The sequence below is a fragment of the Panthera onca genome, chromosome B2 (genome assembly GCF_046562875.1).
Source record: "Panthera onca isolate mPanOnc1 chromosome B2, mPanOnc1 haplotype 2, whole genome shotgun sequence".
NCBI classification, from domain to species: Eukaryota; Metazoa; Chordata; class Mammalia; order Carnivora; family Felidae; genus Panthera; species Panthera onca.
The window spans coordinates 33,745,511-33,759,735 of NC_138343.1; the positions used below are offsets into that span (position 1 = coordinate 33,745,511).

The 14,225-nt window shown below is 51.1% G+C and overlaps 1 protein-coding gene and 1 long non-coding RNA gene across 9 annotated transcripts in view; one reads left to right on the forward strand and one right to left on the reverse strand.

The window, feature by feature from the left end:
- ZNF76 (zinc finger protein 76) overlaps nt 1-14,225 on the forward strand; it is a 32,954-nt gene that overhangs the window by 17,691 nt on the left and 1,038 nt on the right. For 3 of the 8 annotated variants that reach the window (XM_060615278.3, XM_060615276.3, XM_060615277.3), the window contains 12 exons: nt 708-876; nt 5,633-5,713; nt 5,828-5,905; nt 7,311-7,510; nt 9,572-9,688; nt 10,032-10,107; nt 10,635-10,760; nt 10,862-11,041; nt 11,540-12,070; nt 12,164-12,327; nt 13,015-13,179; nt 13,703-13,816. In XM_060615278.3, coding sequence (XP_060471261.1) covers nt 804-876; nt 5,633-5,713; nt 5,828-5,905; nt 7,311-7,510; nt 9,572-9,688; nt 10,032-10,107; nt 10,635-10,760; nt 10,862-11,041; nt 11,540-12,070; nt 12,164-12,327; nt 13,015-13,179; nt 13,703-13,816 — 1,905 coding nt within the window. In that variant the 5' untranslated portion in view covers nt 708-803. Of the gene's footprint in view, nt 1-707; nt 877-5,632; nt 5,714-5,827; nt 5,906-7,310; nt 7,511-9,571; nt 9,689-10,031; nt 10,108-10,634; nt 10,761-10,861; nt 11,042-11,539; nt 12,071-12,163; nt 12,328-13,014; nt 13,193-13,702; nt 13,817-14,225 lie in introns of those variants that run through there. The other 5 variants (XM_060615281.3, XM_060615280.2, XM_060615279.3 and 2 more) reach the window with 5 other exon arrangements.
- Nucleotides 6,892-7,327, reverse strand: LOC132666967 (uncharacterized). Its single transcript, XR_009604922.1, has 2 exons — nt 7,240-7,327; nt 6,892-7,009 (listed from the first exon to the last, which is right to left on the reverse strand). It is a non-coding gene; the product is annotated as an uncharacterized LOC132666967 (long non-coding RNA).

The following is a 14,225-nucleotide window of genomic DNA, read 5'->3' on the forward strand; positions in this document are numbered from 1 at the left end:
GTGGTGTATCGAGATTTTTGAGGGAAAAGGAAGAATCAAGGATGACCCCACCAATTTTGGGTGGGCAGAGATGCCAGTCCAGGCATAGGGACTACTGGAAGGGGAACAGTTCTGGGGAGCCCATTGTGAGTTCTGTTGGGGACTCATTCTGTTAGTGATGCCTGTGAGATATTCATTGATGATGGCCAGCAAGGCCAGTGGATGGATAGATCTGAGCGTGGGAGAGATGTCAGAATGTGTAGAGAGAATCAGCAGCTTGGGGTTGGCAGCCTGCCTTCAACGGGGCTTCCTTCTGAGGAGAGTGAATTTAAAGATGGGTTTTGATTGGACCTGGGTGACTCAGTCAGTTAAGTGTCTGACTTTGGCTCAGGTCATGATCTCACAGTTCGTGAGTTCAAGCCCCACTTTGGGCTCTGCACCAGTAGAGCACTCTTTCCCTCTCTCAAAATAAATAAGTAAACTTCAGAAAGGAAAAAAAAAAAAAAGTGGGTTTTACAAACAGTTTGGTGTGCTTCTGTCGTGTGCTCAACTTCAAGAATTCTTAAATAGGTATGTTTTGAACCTTCTTCATAAAAAACCAACACGGTTGTATACTTGGAAGAATTCATCTCTTTTTCTTCTTGGCTGGCCTCATCCACTCTTTCCTTGTAGATCCTTGTAGCAGGAGGAAGGTATACAACTCATAATTTGACTGTCCATTTTCTCAGACTTGTGACCCAGAAGGAAATCTCTGACCTCAGCTGTGGCTCTTGGTGCTGGCCAGAAGCCAACTTCATGTCTGAGTATACAAGTAGCAGTTTGCCATGGAGAGCTTGGGGCTGCAGACGGTGACCCTCAGTGATGGGACGACAGCCTATGTCCAGCAAGCTGTCAAAGGTGAGTATTCCCAGGTACCTCAGAATCCTGCCCTTTCCCCCAGCCTCTGGAGAGGAGTGTCCCCTTCTAAGAGTCTTACCCCCACTCTGTCCTCCCACCTGCATGCCACAACTTACTCTGCATGAGAATTTCTTGAGGTAATTGGCAAAAAGGGAACGCTTTAAAATAAAGTGCCATCCAGGCAGGCCAGCCTAGAAAATCAGACTAGCCCAGCTGCAGCAACCAAGACCTCTGGAAGGCAGGATTCCTTACATGTGAAGAGTAGTTCATAAAACCTGTGGAAACGAATGAACACAGTGGTGGTTATAACTTCCTGCTCTTCAAATAATTCCCTGTCCAGTTTCTCAGTACTTTCTAGAAGCAGTTTATTTTATTTCAAGCAAGGTTAGGCACAGAGGGGGACACCCAGTTATAGATCTCATGCCTCAGGCCCCACTCAGGTTTCCAGGAATAAAAATACGGGGTATACCATTGAATTTGAGTTGCAGATAAACGGGAGCCTGGGTGGCTCGGTCATTGAGCGTCTGACTTTGGCTCAGGTCATGATCTCGTGGGTCACTGAGTTCGAGCCCCGTGTGGGACTCTGTGCGGACAGTTCAGAGTCTGGAGCCTGCTTCAGATTCTGTGTCTCCCTCTCTCTCTGCTTCTCCCCCACTCACACTCTTTCTCTCCCTCTCTCTCTCAAAAATAAATAAAAATATTTTAAAAATAAAATAAAAAATTTGAATTACAGATAAACAATGAATAATTTGGTAGTACAAGTATGTGCCAAATACTGAATGGGATGGATATTTGTAAACATGGGACAGAATACTAAAAATAGTAAAATAGGGGCACCTGGGTGACTCAATTGACTAAGCATCCAACTTCAGCTCAGGCCATGTGGTTTGTGAGTTTGAGCCCCATATCAGGCTCTCTGCTATCAGTGCAGAGCCCGCTCTGGATCCTCTGTCCCCCTCCCCTGTTTGCGCATGCTTGCTCTCTCTCTGTCTCAAAAATAAATAAATATTTAAAAATAGTAAAATAATAACACTAAACACTAAAAAAAAAAAGACTTCATTGTTTATCTGAAATTTGGATTCACCTGAAATTCAATTCTCAAGGAACTGAAAATCAAGGTGGACATGGAGTGAGAACTGACTGTCATTGAAGGGCAGGGCCTATGCACAGTCATGACAGCCTCCTTTCCCACCTGCATTCTCAGGCCCACCAGATGGCCTGCCTTGGACAACACTGGGCAAACATTGCCTTGTTCCTACCCTTTATTTTGCCTCTTCTAGACTCTGTGATTGGGCGGGGGGACGCCTGGCCAGTCAGTTAAGCATCCAACTCTTGACTTCAGCTCAGGTCATGATCTCATGGTTTGTGATTTTGAGCCCCATGTTGGCTCTGTACTGACAGTAAGGAGTCTGCTTGGGATTGTCTCCCTCTCTCTGTGCCCCTCCCCCACTTGGTCTCGCGCATGCGAGCGCACTCTCTCTCAAAATAAATTTAGACTCTGTGAACATCCTCATGAAGGACTGTCATTACAACATCACCCTCCTTCGTTTCAATACATTGTGAAAGTGTGTTTTAATTTCCAAGTGTACAGATAAATTGTTTGTTAATTTTATTTTAAATTGTCTGCTTCCTGATGACGACAAAGAGGCCCCTTCATCTCATCAGCAAGCTCTTTCCATATGACAATATGGGGGGAAGGGTTGCCTTCTGGAAAGGTTGTTTGTCAAGAACTGTCTATGATGTGTGGGTCTGGTTGGCTTTGTTTTCTGGAGAGTGGAACTTGTCTGGAATACTTTTTTTTTTAATGTTTATTTTTTAAAGAGAGCACAAGCAGAAAAAGGGCAGAGAGGTGGGGACAGAGGATCTGAAGCAGGCTCTGTGCTCACAGCAGAGAGTCTGATGCGGGGCCCGAACTCACGAACTGAGATCATGACCGAGCCAAAGTTGGACACTTAACCAACTGAGCCACCCAGGTGCTCCTGTAATACCTTTTTATGTTTGTTTAGAGTTTATTTATTTATTTTGAGAGGGAGAGAAAGCACAAGTCGGGGAGGGGCAGAGAAAGAAGAGAGAGAATCCCAAGGCAGGCTCCGTGCTGTCAGTGCAGAGCCCAATGTGGGGCTTGAACCCACGAACCATGAAATCATGACCTGAGCCGAAGTCGGATGTTCAACGGACTGAGCTACCCAGGTGTGCCTGGAATACTTTTGAAGCCCAAAACTGTGTGTTTGCAGACTTCCCATCACAGATGTTGCCCCTCCGCTACAGTCTCAGTGGGATGGAAGAACTTAGGAAGTATAGACATGGCTGTGGCTGCTGCACAGACCCAATTATTTCTCGTGACTTGGTCTTCTGCTGTGAATTAATGGTCGAGTGAATGAATAAAAAGCAAGTGGCCGCACTTGGCCTGAAAAAGCCACCCTCTTTTCTTATGTCTGGGTCTCTTTGCCTCCCCCACGTCCCCATTTATAGCTTTCTCCCATCCCTGTTCTCTGGCTCCTGCACGGTGCTGCAATGTGTGCACGTGTGTGTACGCAGACTCACACACAACAGATTGCACACTCCTGAGGGTCGCGCTGGCCTTCTGGAGCTGGAACCACACTGTTCTGAAAGGCATCTCTCTCCCTGGTGAGCTCCTCTGAAGCTCCTGACCAGGGTGCTTTCATCTTTGTTGGCAGGCAGCTCCTTCTGAGTCCAGCTTAGGCAGCAGGAAGCCCTGAAATTTTATGAGACTTATCTGTAATTAGGGTAGGCACAAAACGTGTTATTCAGGCCCAACACTTTTGAGGGTGGAAGAGTGTGCTATGAATAAAAATGCACTGAAACCGTTCCAGGCAAACAGGAACATCTGGTCACCTCTCCATAATGGGATATGAGGTGGGATGTGAACTGCTCTCCCTGTCCCTGGCTCTCCCCATTGTTGTCTCTGGTATGAGAGGTGATTCTAGGTTGAAACCTTTTCTCCAATAACTCTCCTCAACCTTTTGTCTCCTGCCTTGAAGCAATAGCCACTGTACTAGCAGAAGTTCTGCTAATGCTCTCAGAACCCCAAGTGTGGTGCCCTTGCCACAACAGATAAAGTGTTAGATGCGGGGAAGCCCATGGCTTCCTGGTGGGAGGGAAGTGGGGGATACCACTCCCGCACCCTAACTGCCTTTCTCCTACTTCTTACCTTTGTCTCTGCCTTACCTGCCTTTGGCTGGCTTGTAGAACTATTGGTTACAGACCCGAGAAGACTCAGTGTGGAGGCAACTTTGGGGATTCTTCTGACGGGGGAGGCAGCAGAGAGTTGAGCCAGAAGCAGCTGCCTGGTCCTTTTCCCACATCATAAGAACTCAAATTCCTAAACCTGAAGCTCGGGAAGAAAGGAATAAGCAAACCACTTGGCATGAACTCTTCCCTCTCCCTTCCTCCCTTTCTCACTCTTTCCCCCTCGTCCCCTTGGAAATTCACTGGACGTGAGGAGAGGCCTAATTCTACTTCTAAACAGAAGAGTCCGTTGCTCTTAGAGGTGCTCCCCAGTAAGCATCTGAAATAACAGATGGGAAATATCTCAGGAACTCTGGAGTCTTGTTATATTCTATACTGCTTGCTGGTTGCCTTAGGTGAGTCGGGTTTGTTTTTCTTTTTATAAGAAAATTGAAAGGAAAATGTCAGAGGTCAGGGCGCCTGGGTGGCTCAGTCAGTTACTCGTCCAACTCTTGTTCTCAGGGTGGTGAGTTCAAGCCCTACATTGGGCTCCGCACTGGGTGCGAAGCCTACTTGAGAAAAGAAGAAAAAATGTCAGAGGTGAATGAAGGAGACATTCCCCACAGCAGCAATGGAATAAGACCTAGAGGATACGCAGTAGCATGACAGCTGCATTCACACATAAGCTCCCTGTTGCTTTATTTTCTATTCCTTCAAAAATGCAGATTGGGTTTATGATGATAAAAACAGACTTACTGAGGGCTGACCATGTTCCTGTCACTGTCTTCTACTCATTAACTCATTTAACCCTCACAGCAACCCAGTGAAGACACAGTTTTTAATCCTCATTTGAAGAGAAGGAAACTAAGGCACAGAGAGGTTAAATAAACTAAGAACACACAGCTATTAAGCTGTTAAGAGGCAAAGCTGTTCCAGAGCCATTTGCTTTTTTTCTTTTTTCTTTTTTCTTTCTTTTTTTAAATTTCTTTCTTTATTTTGAGAAAGAGAGTGCATGCAGGTAAGCACGCATTATCAGTGCAGAGCCCTACTTGGGGCTCGAACCCACGAACCAGGAGATCATGACCTGAGCCGAAACCAAGAGTCGGATGCTTGACTGACTGAGCCATCCAGGCGCCCCCAAAGCCTCTTGCTTTTAACCACTAAGCTATACTGCCTTATTAGAAGGTCTGGTTCTGGGCATGGTGCCACAGTGGCAGACGAGGAATGTATTTTTCAGGGCATTCTTTGTTCTCTAGATCAGTCTCAGAAACTTACTACTAGGTTGGAAGTCCCCACTTCACCGGGCATGGATAGAATAATAAATGAAGTTGCTCCTCCTTGAGTGAGAAGAAAGGATTCTGTTGGAAGCTGTTAGTTTCCTCGTGGTGAGATGTCTTCATGTGTAGTACCTCTGGGGCCCAGGCCCAGGGAAGCAGGGAGCAGGGGACATGTTACCTGTGCTTAGACAGGCAGACTATGCCTCAAGCAGGCCTCTTCTAGAAGCAGGCAGGTGTCCCTCCCACCTCTTTGGGGCCTAATCTGCTTCTCTCCATTTCCACCTTCACAGGAGAGAAGCTGCTTGAAGGGCAGGTGATCCAGCTCGAGGATGGGACCACTGCATACATTCACCAAGTGACAGTGCAGAAAGGTGAGAGCATGCCAAGGCACCTCTACCAGATGGAGGGAGGCCAGGCAGCCCCCACTGAGGGACCCTTCCCAGGCACCAAGCTCCAGAGAAAGGCAAGCATTGCTCTCATTACAGAACCTCTTTCCTTTGAGGATGGACAACCTGTGCAGCTGGAAGATGGCAGCATGGCCTACATACACCGCACACCCAAAGGTGGGGTCACAGTCACCGTGAGTGGCAGGAAGGAAGGGAGGCATAATTGGCAGAGGTCGGGGCATAGACATGGGAGCTATAGTCCTAAACTCACCTGGATTGGCTGTCTCGCCTACCCTCCCTGGTCTCGCTTACCTTCCCTGGTCCAGACTATATCAGCGGCTGTTTCTGCCTCCGGGAAACTGAGCCTTGGGGCTCAATAGCATGGGCCTCAATGGCAGCTTTAGCTCTAGCACAGCCACAAAGTCTTAGGGCTTTAAACAGGACCCAAGGACATGATCCAAGACCAAGAATAAAAACTTAACTGACATTTAAGACTGAAGTCTGTGGGGCGCCTGAGTGGCTCAGTCGGTTAAGCGTCCAACTTCAGCTCAGGTCATGATCTCACTGTTGGTGAGTTCGAGCCCCGCATCAGGCTCTGTGCTGACAGCTTGGGGTCTGGAGCCCACTTCAGATTCTGTGTCTCCCTCTGTCTGTCCCTCTGCCACTTGCACTCTGTCTCTCACTCTGTCTCAAAAATAAATATTAAAAAAAAAAAAAAAAGACTGAAGCCTCTAAGGTAATGAGGAATAACGGTTTATTCCTTCTACAAGTAGTTTCTTGCATGCCAGGCATTGTGCTAGGTGTGGAGTGTACAAGAGAGGACAAAGGCAGACACAGTCCCTGCTTTTCTAGAGTCTAGTGTAGGAAACAGAAGTGAGACATGCTGTCACCAATGAACAGATCATCCCAAGTGGAGATCCAGCTCAGGGAGGGCTTCTCTGAGGAAGTGATGCTTGGGCTGAGAGCTAAAGGGTAGACTTAGCTGGGGGAAGAGGGATGGCAGGGAGGGTTCTGTACTCCCAAGAGAAGGAAGGAACAGCGTGTGAGGCTCAGAGATGGGAGGAGGAAGAATGTCATGTTTGAAGGAACTGCTGAAGGCCAGAAGGTAGAGGAGGGGGGTGGGTAAGATGAGAGAGGCGGGGGCCAGTGCACTGGGCCTTGAGTGTCAAGATAAGGGCTTTATTGTTGGTCTTTATCCTGAGACCAGTGGGAAGTGGTTGAACCATCTGATAACACGATCTCATATGTGTCCTGCAGAGATCCCTCTGGATGCTGTGCTGCCTGGAGGGAATTAGAGGAGGTGATGTTAGGAGGTTCTTAGGGTCATCTAGGCCAAGATGATGATGGTCCCCTCAGGTGCTCATGGAGCTTGTGAGTTCCCAGTCAGTGCCCCATAGGAGACCTTGTCCTCAGGAGAGGTGGCCCCAGAAGGAGGTCCAGCCAGAGTGAATCACCAAGGTGAAGGACCAGGAGATGCTGAAACCTTCCTTGATATATGTACCTCTCGTTACCTTAAAGCCAGGGTCCCAGCTGTATCTCTTGCCCTTGTGCAGCATCTGGGCTAACCGCGTGTTCCCTGCAGAGGGCTATGACCCCAGTGCCCTGGAGGCCGTCCAGCTGGAAGACGGCTCCACTGCCTACATTCATCACCCCGTGGCTGTGCCGTCAGACAGCGCCATCCTGGCCGTGCAGACAGAGGTGGGCTTGGAGGACCTGGCCGCAGAGGACGATGAGGGCTTCAGCGCAGACACAGTGGTGGCCCTGGAGCAGTATGCCAGCAAGGTGAGCTCACAAAGCCTGATGCTGCCCATCAGCTCCCTTGGCCAAAACTGCCACCACCCTAGGGGACGAGGGCCATCCTGTGCTTGGGCGTGGCCTGAACTACCCCCTTTGTCCCTCCACGCTGCCTCCCCGACTCATCTCTCACATCACCATCCAGGGTGTGCATAACATGGGGCCACCAACAGCTGTTGACACTTGCCCTGGCTTATGATGCTTCTGCAGAGGGAAGGCGGCTGTAAGAAATGGTGCCATCTGTAGAGTGGCAATTTAGACCCAGCTTCACTTTTGCTGTTGTAATAATCCTCTGTACTGAGAATGCCCTTGCCAGTGACTTTTAATAGTTTTCCAGGCCACTGAGGTCAGATGTTCTGGTATTTATTTCTTTTCTGCAACTCACGTAGCCATTTGGAAAAATAACCTCAGTAGGCAACGACAAGGGCAGATGCAACAGAGCACCTGAGCTTCCTGGAACACAAGGCCCACACAGTAGCTTAGCTGTGAGGGAAAAGGATCTTGGCTCTCCCAGTGTCAACAGTCAGCGCTCTCTCCGTGGGAGCTAGGGTCCTGCCCATGGGGTAAGAGGGCACAGAGATCTCTGAGCATGCCACACTGGAGTGCAGCCTCACTAGGATGAGCTGTAGAGCCTCAGGGTGGACACAGTGGGGCTCCCTGGAGCACTAGTGTTACCCAAAGACTGGGGTGAGTTGTTTTTATAATAAAACTATGTGGCTATGTTAAAGGAGAAGAAATTCTCTTGTCTTATCAAAATGAAGCACAAAAGTTTAGAGCGGACCACTTAGGGCTACGCCCACTCCTGCCACCGTTCCCTGTGGTGTATTTTAGAAGCCATATTTGAGACTTGCTGCTGTTAGAAAGACAACTGGGCTTTGAGTCATGAGCCCTGAGATCCATGCTGGCTCTGCCTCTGCCTAGTCTAACCTTGAGCGAGTCATTCCACTCCTAGGCCTCAGCTCGTTCCTCTGGGAGGATGAGATAGAGCTAGATGACTTCAGAGGTCACTTCCAACCCTGAAGTTCCTTGATTCCCTTGAGAGCAAGTGACACATGGGAAATCCAAACACCTGAGTGGGTTAGCCCGCCAAGCAGGCCTGGCTGCCTGTGACACTCCCCCACCACTCACCAGCTGCTTAAGTGTCCATGAAATTTTGTCAGCTGCTTGACCTCCAGACCTGGAGCTGACTAGACAGACCTTGCCATGAATTTGGCCTCACCCATCTGCTCCCTACTCCCCATAACTTCCAGAGTTCTGTTTTGGTGCTCCCGGGAAGGCCAAAGTGTCCCAGAAACAAATACTAAGGGACAGTCCCTACAGGATCTGGCCCAGGAAAGCAGAAGAGCAGTGAGGGCTCCCTGAGGCCCGAGGCTGGTGTGAAGCAGGTGGCTTTAGCAATGTTCCCAGTAGACATGACAGAGAAGGACTTGCCCGTCAGCTGGGGGCTATAGTTAGAGCTTAGACTTCTGGCGAGGACCTGCAGGCCCCTGCCTTGGCCTGCCCTGGGCACTTCTGCAGCTTGCTGCTTATGGTCACCTCACTCTGGTGAGCCCAGGTGAGTTCATCCCCACAGCAGGCCCCTTGTGAATGCCCGTTCTGAGCACAGGTTTCCCACTGGGAGGGAGGGCTCTCCTCCCATCAGAGGATAACACTGTCCAGAGCTGTGGCCTCTGAAGTGTGTGTGGCCAAAAGTGGGGGCTGCTGAATCTCAGCCTCACTCGGGGGTGGCCTGAAAGGCCACCTTACCCTAGCTGTCTAGGGGATGCCCTTTCTTCCATAGCTGTCATGCCCCTGTGACATTTAGCCCTCCCTCTATCTGTTAGAGATGGGTGGTGACTTCACATGCCAGCGCTGTTTGTTCTGTAGGGTGCTTCATTGTATATTTCCTGTCTGTCTGGATCTATCATCCCAGGTTGCCCTTCTCCCTCTGGCAGGTTTAACCCTATTTATTGGGTTATGAGCTGTCAGCTGGGCCCTATATCCTACCTCTTCCCTTTCATCATTGAAGAGAGAGAATACATACAGGAACCTCAAGATTTTTTTCCTCAGGTTCTGCATGACAGCCAGGCTCCCCATAACGGCAAAGGACAGCAGGTTGGGGACAGAGCATTCCGCTGTGGCTACAAGGGCTGTGGGCGTCTCTACACCACTGCTCATCACTTAAAGGTAAGGTTGTCACACACAGCTTTCAGCCTTGCTGTTCCTCCCCTGCCCCGCCCAGGCTGTAATTTCACCTTCCTGTGTTAACTAGAACGAGTCCTTGCTCTCAAGTTTCTCACTGGCTACTGGAAGGAAGGTATGAGTGTACAGAAATGTCAGCCCAGGGGCCTGTGACACACATGTGCAGGAAGGAAGAGAATCAGAGAGTGCCCTCTGGAGGAGGTGGCCTCTCAGCTAAAGAGGCAAAGTAAAGGTAGTGGCCAGTACTGATGCTCTGAGCTCTAAAGAAAACCAAAGAGCATATTCCTACCCTCGTCCCTCTGAATCCCATGGTTGCTTGTCCCCACAGGTGCATGAAAGAGCTCACACGGGTGACCGTCCGTACAGGTGTGATTTCCCCAGCTGCGGAAAGGCCTTTGCCACAGGTAACTTACCTGGAAGAAGACTAAAGGTGGCCTGCTTCCCGTTGAGGACAGAGAGTTCTAGATTCGCTTTGGGAATTTCCTGCCTTCCTAGAGAGACTGCTGTCAGAGCACTCTGTCTTGTAGGGTGCCGTCTCTGGAAGAAACCCGGTTATGGAAGTGAGAGGCAGCATAAGCCAGGCCAGCCAAAGGAGCCTGGGGGCTTGGTAGAGAGACCCCCACCTCTTGCATCAGCTGTGGGGTATTTGGTCCATTGCATCTCTCCGGCCTTCATTTCCCCTCTGAAACCTTTAGCCGTAGCTCTCAGACCCTTGTTCTAGACTGGCACTGGCTCCCTTGAAGAGTAAAGTGTGGGCTTTTCTAGCCCCTCTTATGTGCCCAGGCTGGATTGGGAGAGAGGTCGACATAGGCTTCTTGTGCCTGAGGAGGGCTGGAGCAGACCTTAAGGTGGAGAACCTCTGAATTAGGATAATGAGGGGGATGAGGCCCCACAGAGCCTCTTCTCATCCCTCCCTCCCACATGTGGACAGGATATGGGCTGAAGAGCCATGTGCGCACCCACACTGGTGAGAAGCCATATAAGTGCCCAGAGGAGTTGTGCAGCAAGGCCTTCAAGACCTCAGGAGACCTGCAGAAGCACGTCCGGACCCACACTGGTAGGCTGGGCCCTGCCCTGTTCACATTTGGACCTGGAGCTCCTCACTCTGGCACAACCTCCCTTCCTGAGCGGTCCCCCTCACCCACCCCATTTCCACAGGTGAACGCCCATTCCGATGCCCCTTTGAGGGCTGTGGCCGCTCCTTCACCACATCAAATATCCGCAAGGTACATGTGCGCACCCACACAGGCGAGCGGCCCTACACCTGCCCCGAGCCCCACTGTGGCCGGGGCTTCACCAGCGCCACCAACTACAAGAATCACGTGCGCATCCACACAGGTGGGCCAGCTGGCATGCGAGAAGCACCCCCTCTGAGGCCCCAGCCCCCTCAACCACAGGCTTTCTGACCTGAGAAATGGTCTCGGCTCCTAGCCCAGAGCCCTTCTGCTGGCCAGTCCAGGCTGGCCCATGGGCGGGGAGAGGGGGTTCTGTGGTTCCGGCCATATCGCCAGAACCACGGTCTCACTTGAAGTGAGCGGTTCCTCCCTGGTTAAGTCCAACATACAGCTAGCTCTCTCAGCTCCCTGCCTGCTCCCCACACCTGAGCTCTTGGGGAAAGGCCAGGGTCAGTCGTGAGGGGGGAAAAGCAGAGTGAAATGTCACCCTACCTCCTCACCGCCTCCACTGTCCATATGACTCCTGTGTATCCTCACCCTCCCCAGTGTCACATCCCTCATCCAGCCTTCTGTGTCACCTCTCGGCCACATGTGTCCCCTCACTTTCCCATCGCACCTGATAACATCGGTTACCCCCATCTCCTGCCTCTTCTGTTGACAGCCTTCAACTTTCCAAGCCCCCAGCGGCCCCCGCCAGTGCCTTCACTCACCTCACCCAGCCTTCCCTCATCTCCCCATTTTCTCCCTACCTCATCTCTGGGCTCAGTGGTCCCACACTTCTGTCCCCTCTGTGTTCCACTGGCCATTATCTCCAGCTGTGTCTTTTCAGAGTCCTGGGTGTCAGTCCCTCTCCCTCCCTCTGGCTCCCGCTCCACCAGCCCTGTTTCCCCCTCCCATCCCCTTAGTTTTCCCCTTGCCAGCCCCAGTTCCCACCCCCCTCACAGCTCAGTGTCCCCAGGGGAGAAGCCATACGTTTGCACGGTACCAGGCTGCGGGAAGCGCTTCACCGAGTACTCGAGCCTGTATAAGCACCATGTGGTGCACACACACTGCAAGCCCTACACCTGCAGCACCTGCGGCAAGACGTACCGACAGACCTCCACCCTGGCCATGCACAAGCGCAGCGCCCACGGCGAGCTGGAGGCCACGGAGGAGAGCGAGCAGGCCCTTTATGAGCAACAGCAGCTCGAGGGTGAGGGGTGTGGATGGGAGGTGTGAGGGGGGACAGGCCAGGCCTCCCGCGGCCAGCTGGTGGCAGATGTAAGCCTGGGCTTTCCTCTCCTAGCCGCGTGTGCAGCCGAGGAGAGCCTGCCACCCAAACGACCACGCATTGCTTACCTTTCGGAGGTGAAAGAAGAAGGTGATGCCATCCCAGCCCAAGTGGCCATGGTGACCGAGGAGGACGGGGCCCCCCAGGTGGCTCTGATCACTCAGGATGGTGCCCAACAGGTACACGCCCTGGGGAAGGAGTACGGTGGGCCGCTCTGGTTGGTACTCTCTCTCTCTCTCTCTCTCTGGGGAGTCCCGAAGTTCTGACAGCCCCACCTCTACCCAGTTTCTCTTTTTAGCCTTGTGGATCTCAGGGAGCTGAGGCTGAGGGTAGCCAGTCTTGTAAGCCAGCCTCTTCTCCTCATGCTTTCACCTCAACCTCTGGAACTTTTAGAGTGCAGTCACTAGCTTCCCCTTTACATGGAGGCTGACAGGTCCTGATCGTCTGAGTGAGACACTTGGATATCCTTCTCAAGAGAAGCATGTTGATGTGGGGGCCAGATCATGGCATGGGGTCTGGAAGCTAGAGTTTCTAGCCAGCAGTATAACATGACCCTTGTCAGCACCCTCACTGTCAAGTGCACTTCTGTCTTTTGGAGTTGACATGAGGATTAAATTGGGTCGAGACCCCAAACTGCATGGAGCAGAACCCCAAGGCAAAGCGGTGGTAAATAGAAGTGGCCAGCTTTTTGCAACCTGAGACCTGTTTTACTCGCTTGTCCCTGTCCCCCTACACCTCTATAACTTGAAGCTAATTGGCTAGCTTATTGGTGAGCTACCCTTGTCTGGGAAAGCAGGTATGTCCACCTAGGGGCTTTCACACAACCTTCCGCTGCACTGCCAGCTCATCTTCCTTCCTATCGGCAGGTCAGCCTGTCCCCGGAAGACCTGCAGGCCCTGGGGAGCGCTATCAGCATGGTGACCCAGCACAGCAGCACCACCCTCACCATACCCAGTGAGGACGATGACCTTGCCACATCTGGCACACATACGGTCACCATGGTCAGCGCTGATGGCACGCAGACACAGCCCGTATGACCAGGCGGTTTGCTTGGGGTTTCTTGTTCTCTTGTCCTTCCTTTGTGTGGGGTGGGCGTTACGGTGCAGGCTGACTTAGTCATGCCTTCTTTACAGGACCTAGACTCCCCCCGCGGCTCCTCTGGGCCATCAGCAACTCTCCTCTCGAAAAGAGTTTCACGGGGGGTCATGAGACAGTTTCTAAATCTTGATCTACTTCTAATTTGCTTGGCTTTGCTATCATGGGCAAGTCACTTTTCCATGGACCAGTCCATTTCCAAATGAGGGGACTAAATGGTCTTTGGGCCTTTGACAGCTCTAACCTTCTATGATTCAAAAATCCCTAAATTAAGTTGCCTCTAAGAGAAAAATACCATCTCACTAAGCTCTGAGCCCTGTGCTAATTAATCTGACCTATAGTGGTTTTATCCATCCCTTTCTGGCTTGTTTCTAGCCACCTTGCTTAAGACATTTTTATTTGGATTGGGGGAGGGAGAGTAATGTAGGTGGGTTAGGAAAACCTTCTTTTATATTTCAGGTTACAATCATTACCTCTGGGGCTGTGGTGGCCGAAGACTCTAGTGTAGCATCCCTTCATCACCAACAGGTGGCACTGTTGGCCACAGCCAACGGAACGCACATTGCGGTGCAGGTGGGTGTAGAGGTCCAATACCCTGAGAAAGGAATAAGGATGGGAGGGAAATGAATGAGGTAGAGATGTTGAAGAGAAGGGCATTCGGCCCAAAAAGAGCTCATTTCAGAAGACAAATCCCTTTCTGCCTGCATCCACACACCTGTCTCAGGCTCTTTCTTGACTGAAGCAGAGTGGTGAAGCCCCCTCTGGCCTTTAGAATAATTTCGATGGCAACACACGTGGTCGTCTAAACCCCTTATCTCTCCGTGTGTCTGTTTCTTCATCAGGAAAACAAGTGGGGCTAAAGTAGATGATGACTAAGGTCCCCTCCAGCCAGTCATTCCCTTCTGTGATCAGGCCCAACTCTCTGACCATGGACCATTCTGTGGCTCCCTGGCCACGCTTAGCCTGCTAGGACTCTAGTCAG